The 23287-nt window shown below is 38.3% G+C and overlaps 1 protein-coding gene across 3 annotated transcripts in view; it reads left to right on the top strand.

Annotated features, from left to right (window-relative positions):
• The window catches only part of GKAP1 (G kinase anchoring protein 1), an 87908-nt gene that overhangs the window by 34504 nt on the left and 30117 nt on the right, over window positions 1-23287 (top strand). For 2 of the 3 annotated variants that reach the window (XM_021927592.2, XM_021927593.2), the window contains exons 7-8: window positions 926-948; window positions 17204-17356. In XM_021927592.2, coding sequence (XP_021783284.2) covers window positions 926-948; window positions 17204-17356 — 176 coding nt within the window. The remainder of the gene's footprint in view (window positions 1-925; window positions 949-17203; window positions 17357-23287) is intronic. The other variant, XM_021927594.2, reaches the window with a different exon arrangement.

Below are 23287 nucleotides of genomic sequence, written 5' to 3' on the forward strand. Positions count from 1 at the left end.
TCCTGTGTTTAAGCGATTCTCATGCCTCAGTCTCCCAAGTAGTTGGGATTACAGGCATGTACCACCATGCCTAGCTAATTTTTTGTATTTTTAGTAGAGATGGAGTTTCACCATGTTGGCCAGCCTGGTCTCAAACTCCTGGCCTCAGGTGGTCCGCCTGCTTGGGCCTCCCAAAGTGCTGGGATTACAGGTGTGAGCCATCACCCCTGGCCTTATTTGTACTTTAAATTCCCTTACGCTTTCCTCATTCTGCTCTTGGTAATTGCTTTCCAGAAATGCTGTGTTGTTTCTAGGCCAGTAATTTCTTTCATCTAGATATATTTGTTATGGGTTATTTTTTGTGTTAATTGTATAAATATATATCAAGTTTTAGGTTTTTTTATAGTACTATTAAATCACCTTGATGTATGTTTTTAAAATAAAATAGCTAATAGTTTTAAAGGACATAAATTACTATTCTACCTTTTCGTTACACAAAAGCAGCAATCTGAACATTTTTTGTAGTTGTAGTAGCCTGTAATTTGATTTCGGACATATTTGTGTCCCCTTAACTTGCTCCCCCCACCTCCCAAATTATGTGGATCAAAAAACTAAATTATGTGGAACTGTGGAACTCATATGCTTAAAATGCAATAATATCCCTTGATATGGGTGTCATTTACTAGGATAATAAGACTTGATCCTTAAGCTGAGTAAATTAGTAATTATATACTGAATTTTAACATCTTAAACCTAGAAAAGTAAGTCAGATGAGAATCCTAGAAAACTCTTAAATGAATTCTGTAACTCATATGAGATAATTTTGAAATTCTGTCCGTTTGGTGTTTTTTTGGGTTTTTTTTTTTTTTTTTTTTACATGTTAAAACATTTTTGTATGTTAAATTCCTTCAATAAAGTTTCATCTTTATTTCTTTTTCATTTACAGATCACATTAGTAAAAAGACTGAGGTAAGTCTTATTGTAGCCATCTTGTAGAAAACACTGATGATTTTAAGAATAATACTTTTAATATTTAGCAGTAAGTCTTTTTTGAGACATAATCATTTAAAGGACAACCCGTAGGTTTGTCTTGAGTGAACCCAATCATGTTTCTGCCATTATATAAAGATGTAAAATGCATTACTATAGAATAAAAACAAGATTATTTGCATGAAGCGTAATATCATTTGGCTTTATCATCCTAATTTGTGTATATGTGTGTATGAGCCAAAGGTTACTTTGTGTGTGCCAAGCTTAAAATCTCAGAGAAAAGTGGTTTAATCTCCCACTTTGTATTTTAATCTTTATTAAAAACTTATCCTGAGAAGATGTCTCATAGTATTTTGGAATTATGGAAATTTGAAATGAACTGTGATTCTTTAAATGTACTCATGGGTAGAGTAACCTGATTATATACTTCTCTTACCATCCACTGTTAGTGTCACCTGCACTTCCTGTTGTTGGGGATTTGGGGTTTTTTGTTTCTGTTATTTAAATACTGTAGTACAGCCTCTCCAAATCTTTTAGTTGGGAGATTCTGCTATTTTAAAAATCCTCTAACACTGAGGAAGATACTAACAAAATGTTGAAATTATTTTTATCTTTAAGGTAATAATTTCAAAGTTTTGTTCTTCTATTATATATGTGTTCTTATTAGTAATTCCATTGTTTAATTTTTTTTTACGGTCAGATGGTCCTTGATTTCACTTATATATATGGCTTCTGACCATTTTTTTGTTTATTTCAGACATTTGCTTGACAGGCTAGGAAAATGAAATCTCTCTCTTAAAAAAATCACATCTAAATAATTCTGTGATTATATTATTAATTTAGTTCCTAACTACTATGCATGCAAACACAGAATTGATTTGTTGTTAAAACAGATGGTTGATTTTTTTTAAAGTTATTTGCAAACCATTGTCATCATTTCTTAGATTAATTTAAATGACTACATATATGGACTGAATATTAATTCCATGTTTGAAAGTGGCAAACATACTTTTGAACTGATTCCAATTTATTTTTGTCCATTGATTTATTTGGGGGATAGTGTTATACAAATAAGAAAGCAGGTATACATTGTGTAATGCATTATTCTACAATAGTGCAAGATAACTCTATAAACTGTTTGATGCTTGTCTTTTCTTCTTTCCTGATTTGAAAGAAGACAAAAAATGCAAACTGACAAGATCCTATTTAATTATTAAAGATGAGTTGTATTTAAACAAGCTTCTGTATGTAGAATAATATATTTTGTATTTCCTTATAATTTTAGAACTGTGTTCTGTCTTGTTGAATTACCTGATACATAACATTCATTTTGAAGATTTCTAATGGTTAAGTTCCACATTTGTAAATACAGTCTAATTATAATTTATTTCCCTTATAACTAAATTAAGAAATTGGTTATAATAATACGTAATTCACATTACCTTTTTTTTGTTTTTGTTTTTTAACTTTTAAGTTCAGGGGTACATGTGTAGGTTTGTTATATAGGTAAACTTGTGTCACAGTGGTTTGTTATACAGATTATTTTGTCACCCAGATATTAAGTCTAGTACCCATTAGTTATTTTTCCTGATCCTCTCCCTCCTTCCACCCTTCACCCTCTGGTAAGCCCCAGTGTGTCTTGTTCCCCTCTGTGTGTCCATGTGTTCTCATTATTTAGTTCCCACTTATAAGTGAGAACATGCAGTATTTGGTTTTTGTTTCTGCATTAGTTTGTTAAGGATAATGGTATCCAGCTCTATCCATGTCCCTGCAGAGGACACAATCTCATTCTTTTTTATGGCTGCATAGTATTCCATGGTATATATGTACCACATTTTCTTTATCCAGTCTACCACTGATGGGCATTTAGGTTGATTCTGTGTCTGCTATTGTGAACAATGCTTCAGTGAACATACACGTGCATGTGTCTTTATAATAACCATTTATATTCCTTTGGGTGTATACCCAGTAATAGGATTGCTGGATCAAATGGTATTTCTGTTTTTGGTTCTTTGAGGAATCACCACACTGCTTTCCACGATGGTTGAACTAATTTACACTCCCAACGGTGTATAAGCATTTCTTTCTCTGTAACACTGTCAGTATCTGTTATTTTTTGACTTTTTAATAATAGCTATTCTGACTGGTGTACCTTTTGATACTTGTTAAAAGCATGCCAAAATTATGTTCCATTTCCATTAGAGGTATTACTTTCTGGGACTTAAATATTTAAATGTTACAATGGTTATACCATTGATCTAGGAATTTAGAAGGTCTTTTTTTTCCACAGAGAATCCAAAAAACCCTAAAGAAACTTTCATTTGAACTCTTAAATAAATTGTTATTTGCTCCTACAAATGTACTGGTTTTGTTAACATTGTATGCTGAATGATTGACTTAATTCATTCCATCTTTAATATATTACTTAGGCCAAGGGATTTTTTTTCATGGCTACTCTAAAGTTCTTAACATCTGTGGAGAATAATATTCTTCTTACCTACCTCCTCTTAAATCAGATATTTATTGGATAAAATTCAGGAGGGAAAAGATTTTACTTTATTGAGGGTTGATGAGGTGTACTTGAACTGCATATATATTCCTCTAACTGTTAACTAAACTTGTTCTCAGGTTAATTTCATTATTTCTTTTTTCTTCTGTCTAGAATAGGTGCTTGTACATACCTCTTTATAAAATCTCAACAAATCATGCCTTTTCAGGAGTTTTATTTGATTCTTAGTCTTTTTCTGTTGGACTGAAGTTGTTTTGTTTTTTAATATGTTGCTTTTTAAATGCCAGAACTGTTAGGAAGGGAATCTCATAGATCCTCATTTCTCTCTAGTCCTACTTTTTTCTGGCCTTCCAAACTCTGGTCCTTCTAGTATAGTTTTAGTTTTAAAAATCGTAGTGACTATCATGTGTCTTGAAGTCTAAATGATCAAGTCTTCATTATGCTTGAATGCATTATCATTGGAAGAGTACCCAAGAAACTGTAACAGTGGTTGTCAAAGGCGACGGTGGGGTAGATATCAGACAGAGGGATACAAGAAATAGCCTGCTTTTTATAGTATAAGCTTCTGAATTTTCTGTCATGTCCGTGTACTACTTATGTAAAAATTATATTAAAAATGAAAAGGACTGTGTGAAGAAAGGAACCAGGGGACAAACCCAGTCCTATCTGTCTCTACAACCTACTTCCTTATTATAGCACTGTGCTTTAGCACTATGCTCCACATGTCTACCTTTAGCTGATTATGAGTGTGGACAAATAATTTATTCACTTTAGGCCCTAGTTATATTATGAAGAGTAATGTTGGATCTGTTGATTTCTAAAATTATGATAAATGATCAGAGTGCGATTGAACATAAAGAATAAAGAAAAATACACCAAATAGCGAACCCTGTAGTTAATGCTACCAACACACAGGAGTGTGGCAGTAATAAAATTAGTCTATTAATTTTTTTTTTTTTCTTTTTGAGATGGAGTCTTGCTCTGTTGCTAAGCTGGAGTACTCACTGCAACCTCTGTCTCCCAGGTTCAAGTGATTCTCGTGCCTCAGCCTCCTGAGTAGCTGGGTCTACAGGCGTGCACCACCATGCCTAGCTAATTTTTGTATTTTTAATAGAGTTGGCGTTTTACCATGTTGGCCAGGATGGTCTCCATCTCTTGACCTCGTGATCCACCCGCCTCAGCCTCCCAAAGTGTCAGGATTACAGGTGTGAGCCACTGCACCTGGCCTACATTTTTAATTTTGTTTCTTGTTTTTTTTTTTAGACTGTTAAATTTTAAAAGCAAATAAATTTAATCTAGCTTTAAATAAATCTCACCTAGAATCTGGTTTTACCTAAAGATTCAACCTATTTTCTATTCTTCTCAGTGTATTGAGCTCATTCTTGTTACTAAGCCTTTCCTTGTTTGTGTGTGTTACATTTGTTAGCTCTCTTTGGTTGTAAGCAACAGAAGGCCAACTCAATTCAGCATAAACAAAACAGAGACAGTTATTTGGTTCATATAACCACATCATGGAAGAATAGGGGGAGAGTTGACCTCATAGTTGACTGGATCCAAGCATTTAGACAGCTTTAGGACTCTCCATTTCACTCCCTACTCTCAGCTGCTATCTGTTCCTTCACTTCAAGCGAGATCACATGATTACTTGGGGATCTTGGGGTTATAGCTTTACAGAATTTCTTACAAACCGTTAATTAGCTGTTGAGATTTGACAGATTCATTTCTTTTTTTTTTTTTCTTTTCTGTTTTTTTGTTTTGTTTTGTTTTTGAGACAGAGTCTCTCTGTGTTGTCCTGGCTGGAATGCAGTGGCGCGATCTTGGCTCACTGCAAACTCTGCCTCCTGGGTTCAAGCAATTCTTGTGCCTCAGCTTCCTGAGTAGCTGGGATTACAGGCGCCCACCACCACACCCAGTTAATTTTTTATTTTTAGTAGAGACGGGGTTTCGCTGGGTTGCCCATGCTAGTCTGAAACTCCTGGCCTCAAGTGGTCTACCGGCCTTAGCCTCCCATAGTGTTGGGATTTCAGGAGTGAGCCACTGTGCCTGACTCAAGTTGTTTTCTTTAAAAAAAGAATTTTTTTTCCTTTTTTATCATCTGCCAAGGCTCTGTCATCCATCAAGTTGTTTTCTTGAGGAGTTGAGTCAAGGGGGCAAGAGTATTTCCTAGATGGTGTGATATATTTCCTATCATATCACATCAGGGGCCATAGAATGTGAGGTTATTTTTGTGATGTTAAATTGATTACTGGTTCTAAAACCATTCTCCAATAAAAGGAACCAGGACTCCTTGGAGAAATAGCTGTATCTAGGGTGATGACACGGAGTACACAAGATGAGCCCAGAGCCAGGCATGGTGGCTCTCGCCTGTAGTGCCAGCTACTCCAGAGGCTGAGGTAAGAGGAATGCTCGAAGCCAGGAGATCCAGACCAGCCTAGGCAACATAGTGAGATCCCATCTCTTAAAAAGTTTTGTAAAAAACATTAGGCTCAGTGGTGCACACCTGTAGTCCCAGCTACTCTGGATGCTGAGGCAGGAAGATTGTTTGAGCCCAGGAATTCCAGGATGAGCTATGATAGCACCACTGCACTCTAGCATGGGCGACAGAGTGCGACCCCATGACTTAAAAAAAAAAAAAGGGGGCTGGGCGTGGTGGGTCACTCCTGTAATCCCAGCACTTTGGGAAGCTGAGGTGGGCAGATCATGAGGTCAAGAGATTGAGACCATCCTGACCAACGTGGTGAAATCCCGTCTCTACTAAAAATATAAAAATTATCTGGATGTGGTGATGTGTACCTGTAGTCCCAGCTACTCGGGAGCTGAGGCAGGAGAATCACCTGAACCCGGGACGTGGAGGTTGCAGTGAGCCGAGATCACGCCACTGCACTCCAACCTGGCAACAGAGCCAGACTCTGTCTCAAAAAAAAAAAAAATCCAACTCCAATATTAGAGCGCAGAGTTAAGACTTCAAAGAGGCCGGGAGGCATTGCCTGGTCTCATACTTTAGAGCCGAGATCGGTGATCACGAGATCGAGACCATTCTGGCTATCATTAGCAGCCTCTCACTTACAGCACATACATTGTGGTCTCAGTTACCGGAGGCTGAGGCAGGAGAATGGCGTGAACCCGGAGGCGAGCTTGCAGGAGCTTGAGATCCGCCACTGCACTCCAGCCCGGCAATAAAGCCAGATCATTCCCCAAAAAAAAAAAAAAAAAAGAATTATTGGCTTGTCTGTTTACTCTGTGGATAGTTTCTTTTATGTGCAGAAGCTTTCTTTTATTTAACTAGGTCCCATTTGTCAGTTTTTGTTTTTGTTACTATTGGCTTTTTTTGTGAGACGGAGTCTCATTTCACTTCAGGCTGAGTGCAGTGGCCGGATCTCAGCTCACTTCACAAGTCTGGCTTCCTGGTTCACGCTTATTCTCCTGCCTCAGCCTCGAGAAGCTGGGACTACAGGCCCAACATCACAACTCGCTATTTTTTGTATTTTAGTAGAGACGGGGTTTCACCTCTGTTAGGGGCCAGGATGTCTCGGACCTCCTGACCTGGATCCGGCCTCCTGCCCCCGCCTCCCAAAGTGCTGGGATTACAGGCTTGAGCCACCGCTACCTTTTTTTTTTTTTTGCAGATATGGCCTTGCTCTGTCACCCAGGCTGGAGTGCAACGGCACAGTCTCGGCATACTGCAACCTCTGCCTCTGAGGCTCAAGCAATCCTCCCACCACAGTCTCCTGAGTAGCTGGGACTACAGCACAGCTACCACCCCAGCCACTTGTATTTGGTAGAGACAGGGTTTCGCCATGTTGTCCAGGCTGGTCTCAAACTCCGGGGCTCCAGTGATCCGCCTACCTTGACCTCCCAAAGTGCTGGGACTACAGGCATGAGCCACCGTGCCTGACCTGCAGTTGCTTTTGAGGAGTTGTTCATAAACTCTTTCGCGAGGCCAGTGTCCACATTGGTATTTCCTAGATTTTATTTTAGGATTCTTGTAGTTTTAGGTCTTACATTTAAGTCTTGAATCCATCTCGAGTTAATCTTTGTATATGGTGATAGGTAGGGGTCCAGTTCAATCTTCTGCATTTGGTTAGCCAGCGATCCTTGCACATTTTATCGAATAGAGAGTCCTTTTCCTTACTGCCTATTTTTGTTAACTTTGTCCCCAGTAGTCCTCATTTCTGGCATATAGTAGGTAATGTAAATGAATGTTGTTGATGAATAAATGTTCTGCCTTCTCACCGAACCTTCCCTAGACTCTTTTGGTCTGTCTCTCCTGTACATTTTAATGATATTTATTTATTTATTTATTTATTTGAGACGGAGCCTCACTCTGTCGCCCAGGCTGGAGTGCCGTGGCCGGATCTCAGCTCACTGCAAGCTCCGCCTCCCGGGTTTACGCCATTCTCCTGCCTTAGCCTCCCGAGTAGCTGGGACTACAGGCGCCCACCACCTCACCCGGCTAGTTTTTTGTATTTTTTAGTAGAGACGGGGTTTCACTGTGTTAGCCAGGATGGTCTCGATCTCCTGACCTCGTGATCCGCCCGTCTCGGCCTCCCAAAGTGCTGGGATTACAGGCTTGAGCCACCGCGCCTGGCCTTTAATGATATTTATAACAGGCACATAGTAGGTTTCATTTTGTCTGCCAGTTGAAGTATATTGTTAGGGCTTTTATGGAGCTTTGTGTTAAGAATTCTGATACTGTTGTTGCTCAGCAAGAAAAAGTACAATTATCAGTTAATTATATTGCCATTTACAAAAGAAGAAGTTGGTGCATATTTTACAGATTCTTGTCATCCCTGATGTACAGAAGAGTGCTTAATTATTGGGTCTGTTACTATTTCATGTACTAGTTGTCTCTCTCAGTACACTGTGAATTCCATGAGAGTAGCCCATGCAAAGCATAGTATTATTTGCGTAACAAGAGTTTAATAATAATTATTTCAAGTCAAGTTCAAAATTTGAGTCCATCAGGTTCATCTTAGGGGTGAGAAAAAGTAAACTTAACTTGTATATAATGTCATACTTAATGTAATAGCTCATTGAAGAACACCGTGTTCTTTCTTTTTTTTTTTAATTTCCAACTTTTATTTTAAGTTCAGGGGTACATGTGCAAGATTTGCAGGTTCATTGCATAGGTAAATGTGTGCCATGGCAATTTGCTGCACAGATCATCCCATCACCTAAGTATTAAGCCCAGCATCCATTAGCTGTGTTTCCTGATGTTCTCCCTTCCCCCATCCCCCGCTCTTCCACAGGCCCTAGTGTGTTTTGTTCCCCCCTACCTTGTGTTTATATGTTCTCATCCATTCAGTTCCCACTTATAAGTGAGAACACAACAGTATTTGGTTTTCTGTTCCTGAATTAGTTTCTGAGGATAATGGCTTCCAGCTCCATCCTTGTGCATGGCTGCACAGTATTCCATGGCATATATGTACCACATTTTCTTTATCTAGTCTATCATTGATGGGCATTTGGGTTGATCTCATGTCTTTGCTATTGTGAATAGTGCTACAGTGAACATATGCATGCATGTATCTTTATAACAGAATGATTTATATTCCTTTGGGTATCTACCCAGTAATGGGATTGCTGGGTTGAATCATATTTCTGCCTCTAGGTCTTTGAAATAATTTACACTCCCACCAAAAGCGTAAAAGCCTTTTCTCCACAACCTCATCAGCATCTGTTATTTTTTTATTTTTAATAATAGCCATTCTGACTGGAAGAATACCATTTTCTTTTGAGACAGGGTCTTGCTCTGTCACTCAGGCTGGAGGGCAGTGGTGTGATCAAAGCTCACTGCAGCCTCAATCTCCTGAGCTCAAGTGATCCTCCTGCCTCATCCTCCTGAGTAGCTAGGACTACTGGTGCACACTACCATACCCAGCTAATATTTTCTACTTTTCGTAGAGATGGGGTCTTGCTGTGTTGCCCAGGCTGATCTTGAACTCCTAGACTTAAGCAACTCTCCTGCTTTCCACAGTGCTGGGATTATAGGTGTGAGCTATTATACCTGGCCAGAACATCATTATTTAGATACCCTCTTGAAATAAGTTAAAAGCACTCAAGAGTGGTAAAAGAGAAATAGCATATATACATGGACTGTTTTGAAGTTTGCATGTTACTGTATATTAAGGTATCTTAAAACTGTAAAGCTGAGAGGCTAGTCCTTGAGAAGGTGACTTTGGAGCCCTTGGAAATATGAAAGTATTGTAATGAAAGTGACAGTTTTTCTCAAATTGATCTATAGAGTCTTTGCAGTTGCAGTGAAAATCCTGGAGTTTTAAGAACTCAACAAGTTGGCGGGGCGCAGTGGCTCACGCCTGTAATCCCAGCACTTTGGGAGGCCGAGGCAGGTGGATCACAAGGTCAGGAGATCAAGACCATCCTGGCTAACACAGTGAAACCCTGTCTCTACTGAAAATATTAAAAAAAAATTACCTGGGCCTGGTGGCAGGCACCTGTAATCCCAGCTACTCGGGAGGTTGAGGCAGGAGTGTCAAAAAGAAAAAAAAAACAACAAGTTACTAATATGGAAAAGCAATTGCCAAAAAGTAGCTAAGAACTCCTAAAGAAGAATCATACATAATGTCACTCTGTCATTTATCAGTATTCCATATATGCATGTGTTTTTGAGCTATTTTGTTCTGCTGGTGAGTTTATTCCTGTGCTGATACTACACTGTGTTAAATATTCTAACATCGTAATGTCTTATATATGAAAAAGCAAGGGACTCTTTCTTAGCCATATTAGAAAAAAATCCGAATTGGAGCTCTGCCTTCTATCACACATTAAAATCAGTTCTATATAAATTGAATGCATATATGAAAGGCAAGTTTTATAACTTTTAGAACTATAAAATACAGTAAAATATATTTGTGGCATAGGGTTAGGGGAATACTTAGCAAAAACACTAACCATAAAACAAAAGGTTGATAAAGTAGATGTCACTCAAAATGAATAACTTATTTTCCACAACATACCAGAATGGATATAAAAAGACAAGGCACAAATGGGAAAAAGCTATTTTCAAAACAGAACTGATAAAGCATTAGTATTCAGATAAAGAACTCCAATCAAATGATTACTGTCTCATAAAAATATAAAAAATAGAGAAGTGACATTATGCATTTCACAAAATAGGAAATATGAATAGCAAAAACATACAAAATATTCGATTTTGCTGCTAACCAGAGAAATGCAGTTATGATCACACTGAGATACTGGTTTTTTTCCACTCAACAGGCAGGCAGAAATTACAAAGTGTACAGACAAAAAGATTCAGAGATTATAGATCAGTCGAGTTTTGGATCAGTTTATATTGGTGGGAATGCAAATTAGTACAAATATTTTGCATGAGTTTGGTGTTCATATAAAGTCAAATATTCATTATGGCCCAGGAGTCAGCAGTTTTTTTTTTCTGTGAAGGACTAGGTAGCAAATATTTTAGGCTTTGAGGTACATCCAGTCTCTGCCACAACTACTTAGTTCTGCCACTGTAGTATAAAAACAGCTATAGACAATACTTAAATGAAGGAGCATGCATGGCTGTGTTCCAATAAAACTTCATTTGTGAAAAAGAGGCAGCATTTTGGGCTGTAGTATGTTCACCTCTGATACAGATTATGATGTAGCAGTTCACTTGTAGGTACACATGCCTTAGAGAAGATTGCATGTATTTCCTAGGAACCATGTACAGAAATATTTATGTGTGCAATGGCCCAGCATCATGACCTCCATACTACTCAGGAAACAAATTCAAAAAAATTCAAATGTTTATCTTCAGTAGAATGGATAAATTTTAGTATAATCACACAATGGATTACGTAGTAGTGAAAGCAAATGAATATTTAAGTCCAGGTAACAACATGGATGAATCCAAAAGAGAATGTTGAGTGAAGAACCAGTCTCAGAGGAATGCATCAGAGTGATACCAATTTTATAAAACTTAACATTCAGCAGAACTAAGTATTCCTGCTAAAAATGTTTAATCTATATGTAAATCAAACCTTAAGATCTGACTTCCATTTTACAGGAGATGTAGGAGTTAGAAGTGCAAGTTAAGTGATACCTAAAGGGAACAATCAGGCAAATTTAGAAGATAGATAACTTTGTAGGACAACTGACCTGGTCTCTTCAACAAGAAACTGTTGTGGAGAAGAAAAGTTTGGGTGTGGATGAGGTTCTCTAGATTGAGGAAGATTTAAGAGATATCAAATGCAGGCCGTGCATGGTGGGTAGCACCTGTAATCCCGGCACTTTGGGAGGCCGAGGTGGGTGGATCACGAAGTCAAGAGATCAAGACCATTCTGGCTAACACAGTGAAACCCCGTCGCTACTAAAAAAAAAAAAAAAAAAAAAAAAAATTAGCTGGGCGTGGTGGCAGGCATCTGTAGTCCCAGCTACTCGGGAGGCTGAGGCAGGAGAATGGCGTGAACCCGGGAGGCGGAGCTTGCAGTGGATCACGCCACTGCACTCCAGCCTGGGTGACAGAGCGAGACTCCGTCTCAGAAAAAAAAAAGAGATATCAAATGCAATATGTGTAGGCTTTTATTAGATTAGCAATAAAAGACTTTTATACAATTGAAATTTAAATGTAAAGTAGGTATAGACCAGGCGCAGTTCCCCAGCACTTCGGGAGGCCGAGGTAGGTGGACCACTTGACGCCAGGAGGTCAGAGGCCAGCCTGGCCAACGTGGTGAAACCCCGTCTCTACTAAAAATAGAAAAATTAGCCAGGTGTGATGGCACGTGCCTAGAGCAAAACTGTCTACAAAATAATAATAATAATAAGTAGGAATAAGGTGATGTTAACAAATATGATTTTTGTTAGGTATGATAATGATAATATGGTTAAATTGGACAATTGTTTTATAGCTGCATGTGAAAGAATTTCGAGATGAACTATCATAATAACTGTACTTTAGTATAAAGTACCTAGGCGCAAAAAGGAGGTTCAAATATAGAAAATCCTTAAATCTAAGTGTAGAATATATGGGTGAAAATTTTCATAATAAGAAGTGAAGAAACCAAACAGAATGAAATTTTATTATTTAGTGGTGCATCTGTAAAACAACAGAAACATGGAAATGATCAACACTAAGTTGAGGTAATGGTTCCTCCTGGAGGCACGAAGATGAGACTAAGGGAAGAGTATATGGATGGGCCAGAAGGTCTATAGGTAATATTCTAGTTTTTAAGTAGAATGGTGTGGGATCAAGGGTGTTTTTTTTAACAGCTGTATTGAGTTATAATTTAAGTACTATAAAATTCACCCATTGCAAGTATGTAATTTGCTCATAGTTGTGCAGCCATAAACACAGTCTAGTTTTGGAACGTATCCATAATCTCAGAAAGTTCCCTCATAACCATTTGTAGTCAATCCCTACTCCCACCTTCAGCCCCTGGCAACCACTGATCTACTTTCTGTCTCTAGAGATTTGCAGTTTCTTGTAACCTATAATGGACTCATAGAATGTGTAGTCTTTGTGTTTGGCTTCTTTCACTTAGCATAATGTTTCTGAGGTATATCCATGTTGTAGCATGCAGCAGCAGTATACCACTGAATAGTATTTCATTGTATAAATGTTGTTTATTCACCGGTTATAGGCTTGCTGTGAACATTTGACATATGTCTGTGTGTGGATATGTTTTAATTTCTCTTAGGTGGTTACTTAGGAGTGAAATGGCTGGGTTGTATGGTGAATTTATGTCTGACTTTTGAAGAGTCTGTCAAATTGTTTTTCAAAAGGACTACCATTTTCCACTCCCCCCAGCAATATATGAGAGTTCTAGTTCCTGTGGATCCTTGTCAACATTTGGTATTATCTCTTGTTTTGATTATAGCCGTTCTAGTGGGTATGTAATGTATTTCATTGTAGTTTTAATTTGCATGTTCCTAATAACTGGTGATTTCAGACATCTTTTCATATGCTTATCAGCCATTCTTATATCTTCTTGAAATATCTATTCAAATTTTTTGTTCATTTTTGTGTGTTTTCTTATTGATTTGTATGATTTCCTTATGTGTCTGGAAACAAATCCGCTGTTAGATACATGATTTGCAAATACTTTCTTCCAGGCTGTGCCTTGCCTTTTCTTTTTAATTTTTTATTGATACATAATAGACGTACATATTTTGGGGATGTCTTTTTGGTTTTTTAATTGTGTGTTTTGAAGCACAAAAATTTTAAATTGTTATCAAGTCTAGTTTGTCACTTTATGGATTGTGCCTTTTGTGTTCATTAAATAAATCTTTGCCTAACACAAGCCATGATGATTTATTCTAGAGGCTTTATGGTTTTAGTTCTTCCTTTCAAGTCTGTGATCCATATTTTGAGTTAATTTTTGTGAATTGTGAAGAAAGTCCAAATTTACCTTTTGGCATATGCATAGACACTTCTCCCAGCACAACACTCTTATATCCTTAATAAAATACCTTGACACCTTTTTAAAAAGTAAATTTGATCATAGATATGAAGGCTCATATCTAGATCCTCAATTCCATTCCATTGATCTGTATGTCTATACTTATATAAGCACCGTAGTGTCTTGTTCATTGTATGCTTGGTACCAAATAGGTGTGCAGAATTTGAATTAAATTGAAATTGAATTGACTAGACTTATTAAGTTAAATATTTCATATTCTTACATTTGCCGTATTTTTATCTTTTTTTCTGATATGTGTGGGATGTAGTAGTTGATTTATTTTTGCTTTTCTCCCCCCTGTAGTTTTTTAATCAATAAATCTTTTGAAAAAAATCCCATCTCTAGATCAGAAAGAAACTTCGTGCCTCACTCAAAAATACTTAAGAGACAGAATACCCTTTGTGATAGGCATGATGGTAATAGGAGCAACTATCAACAAACAGGGACATTGGCTAGAATTATAATCTCTAGTGATATGAAATCCAGAGGCTGATTAGTTGGTAGCAGTATGTTATTCCTTCCACAGAAGCTCAGCAGTGTTTTTAGCATTTCTGTATTTATTGCTGTAAAATAGAATATTACAAGAATATACTGGAACTATTTTATGAAGCAGTAATCTTAGAGTTATACCTGTATCCCTTAGCAATTGCACATGCATTCTTAAGGCCATAATTACTTGGTGGGGAAATAATACTTGCTCTATCAACTTCTCATGATGTTTATGAAATTCAAATAAGGTAATGTTTGTTTAAGTACTTTGCAAAATATAAAGTGTTGTACAATCATTTTTAATGTCATTCATATAGTAAGCACTGATATACAAATAAATTTTTTTTCAAACACTTTACTTTCTAAGATAATATGAAGTGACAAGTATGAACAATTATTGAACCTTGGGGTCATTTGCCCACAAATACAATTGAGAAGGGGAAAATTGTGAAATTGTGAATAACAGTAGCTCAAGAATGTGGGGTCAGGCATGGTGGCTTACACCTGTAATCCCAGCACTTTGGGAGGCTGAGGTGGGTGGATCATCTGAGGTCGGGAATTTGAGACCCACTGGCCAACGGGGTGAAACCCCATCTCTACTGGAAAAAAAAAAGTAGCCAGGAGTGGTGGCATGTGCCTGTAATCCCAGCTACTTGGGAGGCTGAGGCACAAGAATCGCTTGAACCTTGAGTGGTGAAGGTTGTAGTGAGCCGAGATCGGGAGAGAGAATGTGGGACATAGGTGAAACCAATAAGTGAAAGGAATATTTTCTTCAATCTCTGTCTTCATAACAGGATGTCGAAGAGGAAATGCTCCTTCTCTTGGAGAATGTAAAATTTCTATTATATAATTGGATAGACAGTGATAAAAAATCTTATCTTTTACAAATCTTCTATTGGCATGTAGAATTTATATAAAAATTATTTTAAAATGCAATGTAAGGCTGGGCATAGTGACTCATGCCTGTAATCCCAGCACTTTGGGAGGCCAAGGCGGGCAGATCACCTGAGGTCAGGAGTTCGAGACCAGCCTGGCCAACATGGTGAAACCCTGTCTCTACTAAAAATACAAATTAGCTGGACGTACATGCCTGTGATACCAGCTACTCAGGAGGCTGAGGTGGGAGAATTGCTTGAACCCAAGGAGGTAGAGGTTGCAGTGAGCCAAGATCATGCCATTGCTCTCCAGCCCGGGCAACAAGAGTGAAAATCCGTCTCAAAAAAAAAAAAAAGCAATGTAAAAGATTGAGCAACATAAAGCTATGATAATCAAGACAGTGTGGTACTGGCATAAGAATAGACATTTACAGATTGGTAGAATAAGATTAGGAGTTCAGAAACAAACTATTGATTTTGGACAACAGTCCCAACACAGTTAAAAGGGCAAAAGAATAGTCTTCTCAACGCATGATGCTAGATATCGTCATGCAGAAGAGTGAATTTCGACCCTTTCCTCACACCGTGTACAAAAATTAACTCAAAATGGATCACAGAACTAAACACATGAGCTAAATCTATAAAACTTTTAGAAGAAAATATAGAAGTAAATTTTTGAGTTAGGCAGTGGTTTCTTGGATAAAATTGGATTTGATCAACTTTAAAAACTTCTGTGATACAAAGAATACCATCAAGAATATGCCAAGACAACCCACGAAATGAGAGTAAATGATTGCAGATCATATTCAATAAGATATAGACATGTAGAATATATAAAGAACTGTTACAACTCAAAAAAACAAGTAACCCAGTTAAAAATGGGCAAAGGATCTAAGAAGACATTTCTCCAAAAAGATATACAAATCTCCAATAAGCACACAAAAGGGATGTTCAGCACCATTCGCTGTCAGGGAAATGCAACTGAAAACCCCAGTGAGACAGCACTTCACACCCAGTGGCTATCATGAAAAAGGCAGAACAAGTGTTGATAAGAATGCGGATAAATTGCAACCCGCTAGACTGCTGATGGGATTGTAAAATGATGGACTGCTTTGGAAAATTATCTAGTGATATCTCAAAAGGTTAAACATAGAGTCACCAGCAGTTCTACTCTTAGGTATATACCCAAGAGAATTGAAAATATGTCCATGCAAAATCTTGTGCATGAATATTATAGCAGCATAATTCATAATAACCAAAAAGTAGCAACAACCTGAATGTCTATCAACCAGTGAATGGAGAAATAAAATGTAGGATGACATATTTGGCAATAAAAAGGAATGAAGTGCTGCTACAAGCCATAATATGAATGAATCTTGAAAATATTTTGCTAAGTCAGAGAAGCCAGTCAAAGGTTCACATATTGGGTTATTCCATATATACAAAATGTCCATAATAGGCGAATCTATAGAGACAGTAAATAGATTAGTGTTGCCTGGGGCAGGCAGCAGGTATTAGGAGGAAATGGGGAGTGACTGCTAATGGGTACAGTTTCTTTTTGGGGTGATGGAATTGTCATACAGTTGATTGGGGTGATGGTTGTACAACTCTGAATATATTAAAAAACCACTGTCTTGTACACATTAAATGGGTGAGTTGTTCAGTATATAAATAACAGAAATTTAAAAAGCAATATCTAAGTCCAAAAAATACGACGAAAGGAAATTTCCAAATGTGTCTCTACTGTTTTATCTTCTGGAGATGGAGAAGGACCAAGTGGTTGATTGTCTCTTAGCTGTCATTTTTCTTTCTTTTTTTTTAATCCTTCTAGTGCTTGACTAGGTGTACCAAATGCGTATCCCTTCTAGTGGTTGACTAGGTGTATTAAATGCATAACAATGCATGTTGAATGATAGTAAATCATAATTCATTTTTGACAGGAATTGAGTTCTTCTCAGACTTTATCACATGATGGAGGATTCTTCAATAGACTGGAAGATGATGTTCATAAAATTCTTATTAGAGAAAAACGAAGAGAACAGCTTACAGAATATAATGGAACAGATAATTGTACAGCTCATGAACACAACCAGGCATGTAAAGTAGAAAATTCTCTTAAAATCACAGTAAATTGAAATGTAATTTTTATTTTTTAAACAAGTAAGCAGTAGAATCAAATTATTGTGTAAAGTAGTAGTTTAGGATATGATCTTAGTAATTATCACTCAAATATTTATATTAGAAAGTATGAAGTATACTTATACTATATGAACTAGTTCATTCGTTGATGACTATTTGCTGAGCATGTGCCATAAGCCATGTACTGTTAGGCACTCATAGGAGTGAGTGGAAACGTGAAGATGGATAAGACCTTTCTTCCCTTAGATACTCAGAGTTGTGGGGATATGGAGAGGTAGACCTGTAAAAGGATCATCATTCAGCACAAATGAAGACTTTAAGGGAGATATGAACAATAAAAAAGAGGTTTTGAATAGTGAAGGTAATTGATCACTCCTTGGGTGAATTGTGATGGTTATATAAAAAGTGACATTTGGGGTGGAGTATGGATAGTGAGGAACTGTATAAGCTGAGAAATAGAGAAAGACTTTGGGTCTAAGGGAGCTGCAAGAACAGACGTCCTGAAATATAAAAGGCCCTAGACTAAATATTTAGGAAACTGAAAAATTCTGCAACTAAAAAGTTTACGGTTAAGCAAGTCTGGGATGACATGACTGGAGAAATAGATTGGATTTATGTCAGAAATGTCTTTTCTGTGAAACTAAGAAGTTAGAATTTTATCCTATACAACAGAGTAAGCTATAGCCCATGAATCAAATCTGGTCAGTGGTCTGTTATTACAAGGACTGTAAGCTAAGAATGGCATTCATATTTTCAAAATAGTATTTTAAAAAGAGAAAAGAGCCTGGCACAGTGGCTCATACCTGTAATCCCAGCAGCTTGGGAGGCTGAAGCAGACAGATCACTTGAGACCAGGAGTTCAAGACCAACCTGGCCAACACAGCAAAACCTCATCTCCACTAAAAATACAAAAATTAACCAGGCATGGTGGCACATGCCTATAATCTCAGCTACTTGGTAGGCTGAGACATGAGAATTGCTTGAACCCAGGAGGTGGGGTTGCAGTGAGCCAAGATCGTGCCTCTGGACTCCAGCCTGAGTGACAGAGCAAGACTGTGTTTCAAAATTAAATAATTTTAAAAATTAGAAAAGAGAGAATATGGCTGGGTGCTGTGGCTCATGCCTGTAATCCCAGCACTTTTGGGAGACTGAGGCAGGCAGATCACTTGAGGTCAGGAGTTCGAGACCAGCCTGGCCAACGTGGTGAAACCCTGTCTGTACTAAAAATAAAAAAAAATAATCAAGTGTTGTGGTGGGCGCCTGTAGTCCCAGCTACTTGGAAGGCTGAGGCAGGAGAATCATTTGAACCCAGGAGGTGGAGATTGCAGTGAGCCATGATCACACCGCTGCGCCCTAGCCTGAATAACAGAGCAAGACTCCAACAACAACAAAAAAAAATATGTGACAGAGACTGTATAAAACCCATAAAGTCTAAGATGTTTGTTGTTGGACCCTTTACAGAAAAAGTTGCCAGCCTCTGCTACATGCCAGTGTTACCCAAAATATATTATCTGAAGGAGAAAAAAATGCTTTCTCTCCTCATACCCTGGTCCTGGTTATATGGGACCAGGAAGAGGTGAGACGTACTCCAAGATCCTCACTGCCACATCTTAAATTCCATCATACAGAGAAAGTGTGTTACCTCTCAGACCTCTACGTCTGCATTTATTTTTCTCACCATAACCACTAGTCTCTTACTTCGTCTTAACTATGAACCTGTTCTTTACCCCATATTGACCTCCAATCCATCAATTCTCCCAGCTTGAAACTTGTAGTAATTTCAGTAATGTCCCCATGAACACTTTACCCTTACTTCCTTAATTTTTCTGTGATTCTTTTCTTGCCAGTATGTAGCATTGGCTCTCACAATATTGTCTACCTTGCCTATTTTAATTCTCCGGCCACCAGGTGTTTAAAAAGTATTTTTTAAAACACTGCTAATGTTATCTGAAAATCAGTGCTATGTAACTTTTGCCATAGTCTCATTTCTTCTTAATGGTCCTTTGATTGATCTCTTTCTAACTTTGACAAATTCCTACAATAGCCATTCCAAATTCGGAATCTGGTTCCCATCTGTTTTCCATCTTTTCCTCTCTTCAATGGATGTTATCTCTTTGTTTACTGCAAAGACTGGTAAATTCAGTCATATAGCAAATTAACACCATCTATTAATGTTTGTGTTATATGGTATACAGGAGAAGCTTTAAGAACTTTTTACTCTAAAGCAGCAGTAAGATTTGTTTATAAATAACACTATTTCTTATGGAAAATCTATTCTCAACTTAGTAGTGGGAAATCCTTGCCTACCCTGATGTATTCATGAGGTTCTTTCTGGCACTGAATTAAATTTAATGTTTTCTTATCTTTCCTCGACTTCCAAATTTTATGTGCAATCCAAGCATGTTAGTCCATTCTCATGCTGCTATGAAGAAATAGCCAAGACTGGGTAATTTATAAAGGAAAGAGGTTTAATTGACTCACAGTTCACTTGGCTGGGGAGGCCTGAGGAAACTTACAATCATGGTGGAAAGCACCTCTTCACAGGGTGGTAGGAGAGAGAATGAGTGCCAAGTGAAGGGGGAAGCCCCTTATAGACCATTAGATCTCATGAGTATTCACTCACTATCACAAGAACAGTATGGGGGAAACCATCCCCATAATTCAGTTATCTCCCACCTGGTCCCGTCTTTGACACATGGGCCCAGCCAACCATATCATTCTGCCCCAGGCCCCTCCCAAGTCTCATGTCCTCACATTTCAAAACACAATCATGCCTTCCCAAAAGTCTTCCAAAGTCTTAACCCATTCCAGGATTAACCCAAAAGTCCAACTCTAAAGTTTCATCTGAGACAAGGCAAGTCCCTTCTGCCTCTGAGCCTGTAAAGTCAAAAGTAAGTTAGTTATTTCCTAGATATAGTGGGAGTACGGGCATTGGGTAAATACGCCCATTCCAAATTGGAGAAACTGGCCAAAATGGGCTACAGGCCCCATGCAAGTCTGGAATCCAATAGGGCAGTCATTAAATCTTAAAGTTCTAAAATGATCTCCTTTGACTCCACATCTCACACCCAGGTCTTGCTGATGCAAGAGATAGGCTCCCACGGCGTTGGGTAGCTCTGTCCCTGTGGCTTTGCAGGGTACAACCCCCACTAACTGACTGCTTTCACGGATGGCATCGAGTGCCTGCAGTTTTTCCAGTGCAAACCATCGATGGATCTACCATTCTGGGGTCTGGAGGACAGTGGCCCTCTTCTCATAGCTCTGCTAGGCAGTGCCCCAGTAGGGACTCTGTGTGGGGGCTCTGACCCCACATTTCCCTTCCACACTGCCCTAGCAGAGGTTCTCCGTGAGGGCTCTGCCCCTGTAGCACACCTCTACCTGGACATCCAGGAGTTTCCATACATCCTTTTAAATCTAGGCAGCGGTTCCCAAACCTCAGTTCTTCTGTGCACCCACAGGACCAACATCATGCAGAAGCTGCCAAGACTTGGGGCTTGCACCTTCTGAAGCAAAAGCCTGAGCTGTACCTTGTCCCCATTTAGCCACGGCTGGAGCAGCTGGGACACACGGCACCAAGTCTGTAGGCTGCACACAGCATAGGGGCCCTGGACCCAGCCCAGAAAACCAATTTTCCCTCCTAGGCTTCCAGGCCTGTGATGGGAGGGGCTTCTGTGAAGGTCTCTGACATGCCCTGGAGAAATTTTCCCCATTGTCTTGGTGACGAGCATTTGGCTCCTCCTTACTTGTGCAGTGGATTTGAATTTCTACCCAGAAAATAGATTTTTCTTTTCTACTGCATTGTCAGGCTGCAAATTTTCTGAACTTTTATGTTCTGACACCTCTTGAATGCTCTGCTGCTTAGAAATTTCTTTCACCAGGTACCCTAAATCACCTCTCTGAAGCTCAAAGTTACACAGATCTCTAGGGCAGCGGCAAAAAGCCACCAGTTTCTTTGCTAAAGCGTAGCAAGAATGACCTTTACTCCAGTTCCCAACAAGTTCCTCATCTCCATCTGAGACCACCTCAGCCTGGACTTCATTGTTATTCAACAAGTCTCTAGGAAGTTCCAGATTTTCCCACATTTTCCTGTCTTCTAAACCTTCCAAAGTGTTCCAGCCTCTGCCTGTTACCCAGTTCCAAAGTCACATCCACATTTTCAGGTATCTTTATAGCAGCCCCTGACTCTCTGTGGTACCAATTTACTATATTAGTCCGTTCACATACTGTGTGAAGAAATACCCGAGATTGGGTAATTTATAAAGAAAAGAGGTTTGACTCAAAGTTCTGTGTGGCTAGGGAGGCCTCAGGAGGCTGACAATCATGGTGTGAGGCACCGCTTCACAGGATGGCAGAAGAGAGAATGAGTGCTGAGCAAAGAGGGGAAGCCCCTTATAAAACCATCAGATCTCATGAGAACTCACTAACCGAAGAACAGTATGGGGGAAACCGCCCTCTCCACCTGGTTCCACCTTGACACTTGGGGATTATTATAATTCAAGATGAGATTTGGGTGGGGGAAGAGCCAAACCATTATCACCAAGCAACCATGTTAATTAACATTTACGGTTAGTGTATTCACTTCTTCCTTTTTCATTGATTATGGTTTTCCTTTTTCATTATGATTTTCCCCTTTGTAGTGTCTTCTTAAATTTTAAAGCCACCTGAGATCATTTTTGGATAGAAGGAATGATATTTGTATATTTCAGCACATAATTAGGTTCCTCAAGGCCTTTATAGAAAGAAGTTGGATCTATAACTTGATATTAACACGTTTAAATAATTAAGTAGCAGTATGATATAAAACCGAAGTGATAGTGTGACATAGTGGAAAGAGAACAAACTTTGAAATCAAACAGTTTTATCAATTGTATTACATTGGGATGAAATTACCTGCCATTCTTACACTATTAGGGAAGTTACAGATTATGATTTAAAATGTTTAGCAGAACATGTTTTCCACCAGTATGTACTTAATAGATAATTATTTTTGTACAGGCAAAAAATGGTAAGCCCCAGAAAAGATACACTGTTAAAATGCTATAGTAATTCACAGGAAAGGGGATCAGAGATAGCTTTGTGAGGAGAAAATAGCATTTGAATTAGAAACTTAGAGTAGGATTTGGGTTTTCTTTGCGTTTTTTTTTTTTTAATTATTTTTTGTGGCTACATACTAGGTATATATATTTATGGGTTCCAGGAGATATTTTGATACAGGCATGCAATGCTTACATAAGCACATCTTGTAAGCATTTATCCTTTGTGTTACAAACAATCCAATTATGCTATTTTAGTTATTTTTAAATGTACAATTAAATTATTGACTATAGTCACCCTGTTGTGCTATCACATATTAGGTCTTACTCATTCTTTCTAATTTTTTGGTACAGATTAACTATCCTCACCTCCTGCCCACCCCCTCGCTGCCTTTCCCAGCCTCTAATAACCATCCTTCTACTTTGTAACTCCATTGGTTCAGTTGTTCTGAATTTTAGATCTCACAAGTAAGTGAAAACATGTGATGTTTGCCTTTCTGTGCCTGGCTTATTTCACTTAGCGTATGACCTCCAGTTCCACCCATGTTGTTGCAAATAACAATTTTTTTATGGATAAAGAGTACTCCATCATGTATAAATACCACATTTTCTTTATTTATTCATGTGTTGATGTACACTTAGGTTGCTTCCAAATCTTGGCTATTATAAACAGTGCTGTGATAAACATGGGAGTGCAGATATCTCTTCAGTATACTGATTTCCTTTCTTTTGGGTATATACCCAGCAGGATTGTGGGATCATGTGGCAACTCCAGCTTTATTTGGTTTTTGGAAGAGATAGGTGTCTAGTTTCATTCTTTCTGCATATGGATATCCAATTTTCCTAGTGCCG

The sequence above is a fragment of the Papio anubis genome, chromosome 13 (genome assembly GCF_008728515.1).
Source record: "Papio anubis isolate 15944 chromosome 13, Panubis1.0, whole genome shotgun sequence".
Taxonomy (NCBI): Eukaryota; Metazoa; Chordata; class Mammalia; order Primates; family Cercopithecidae; genus Papio; species Papio anubis.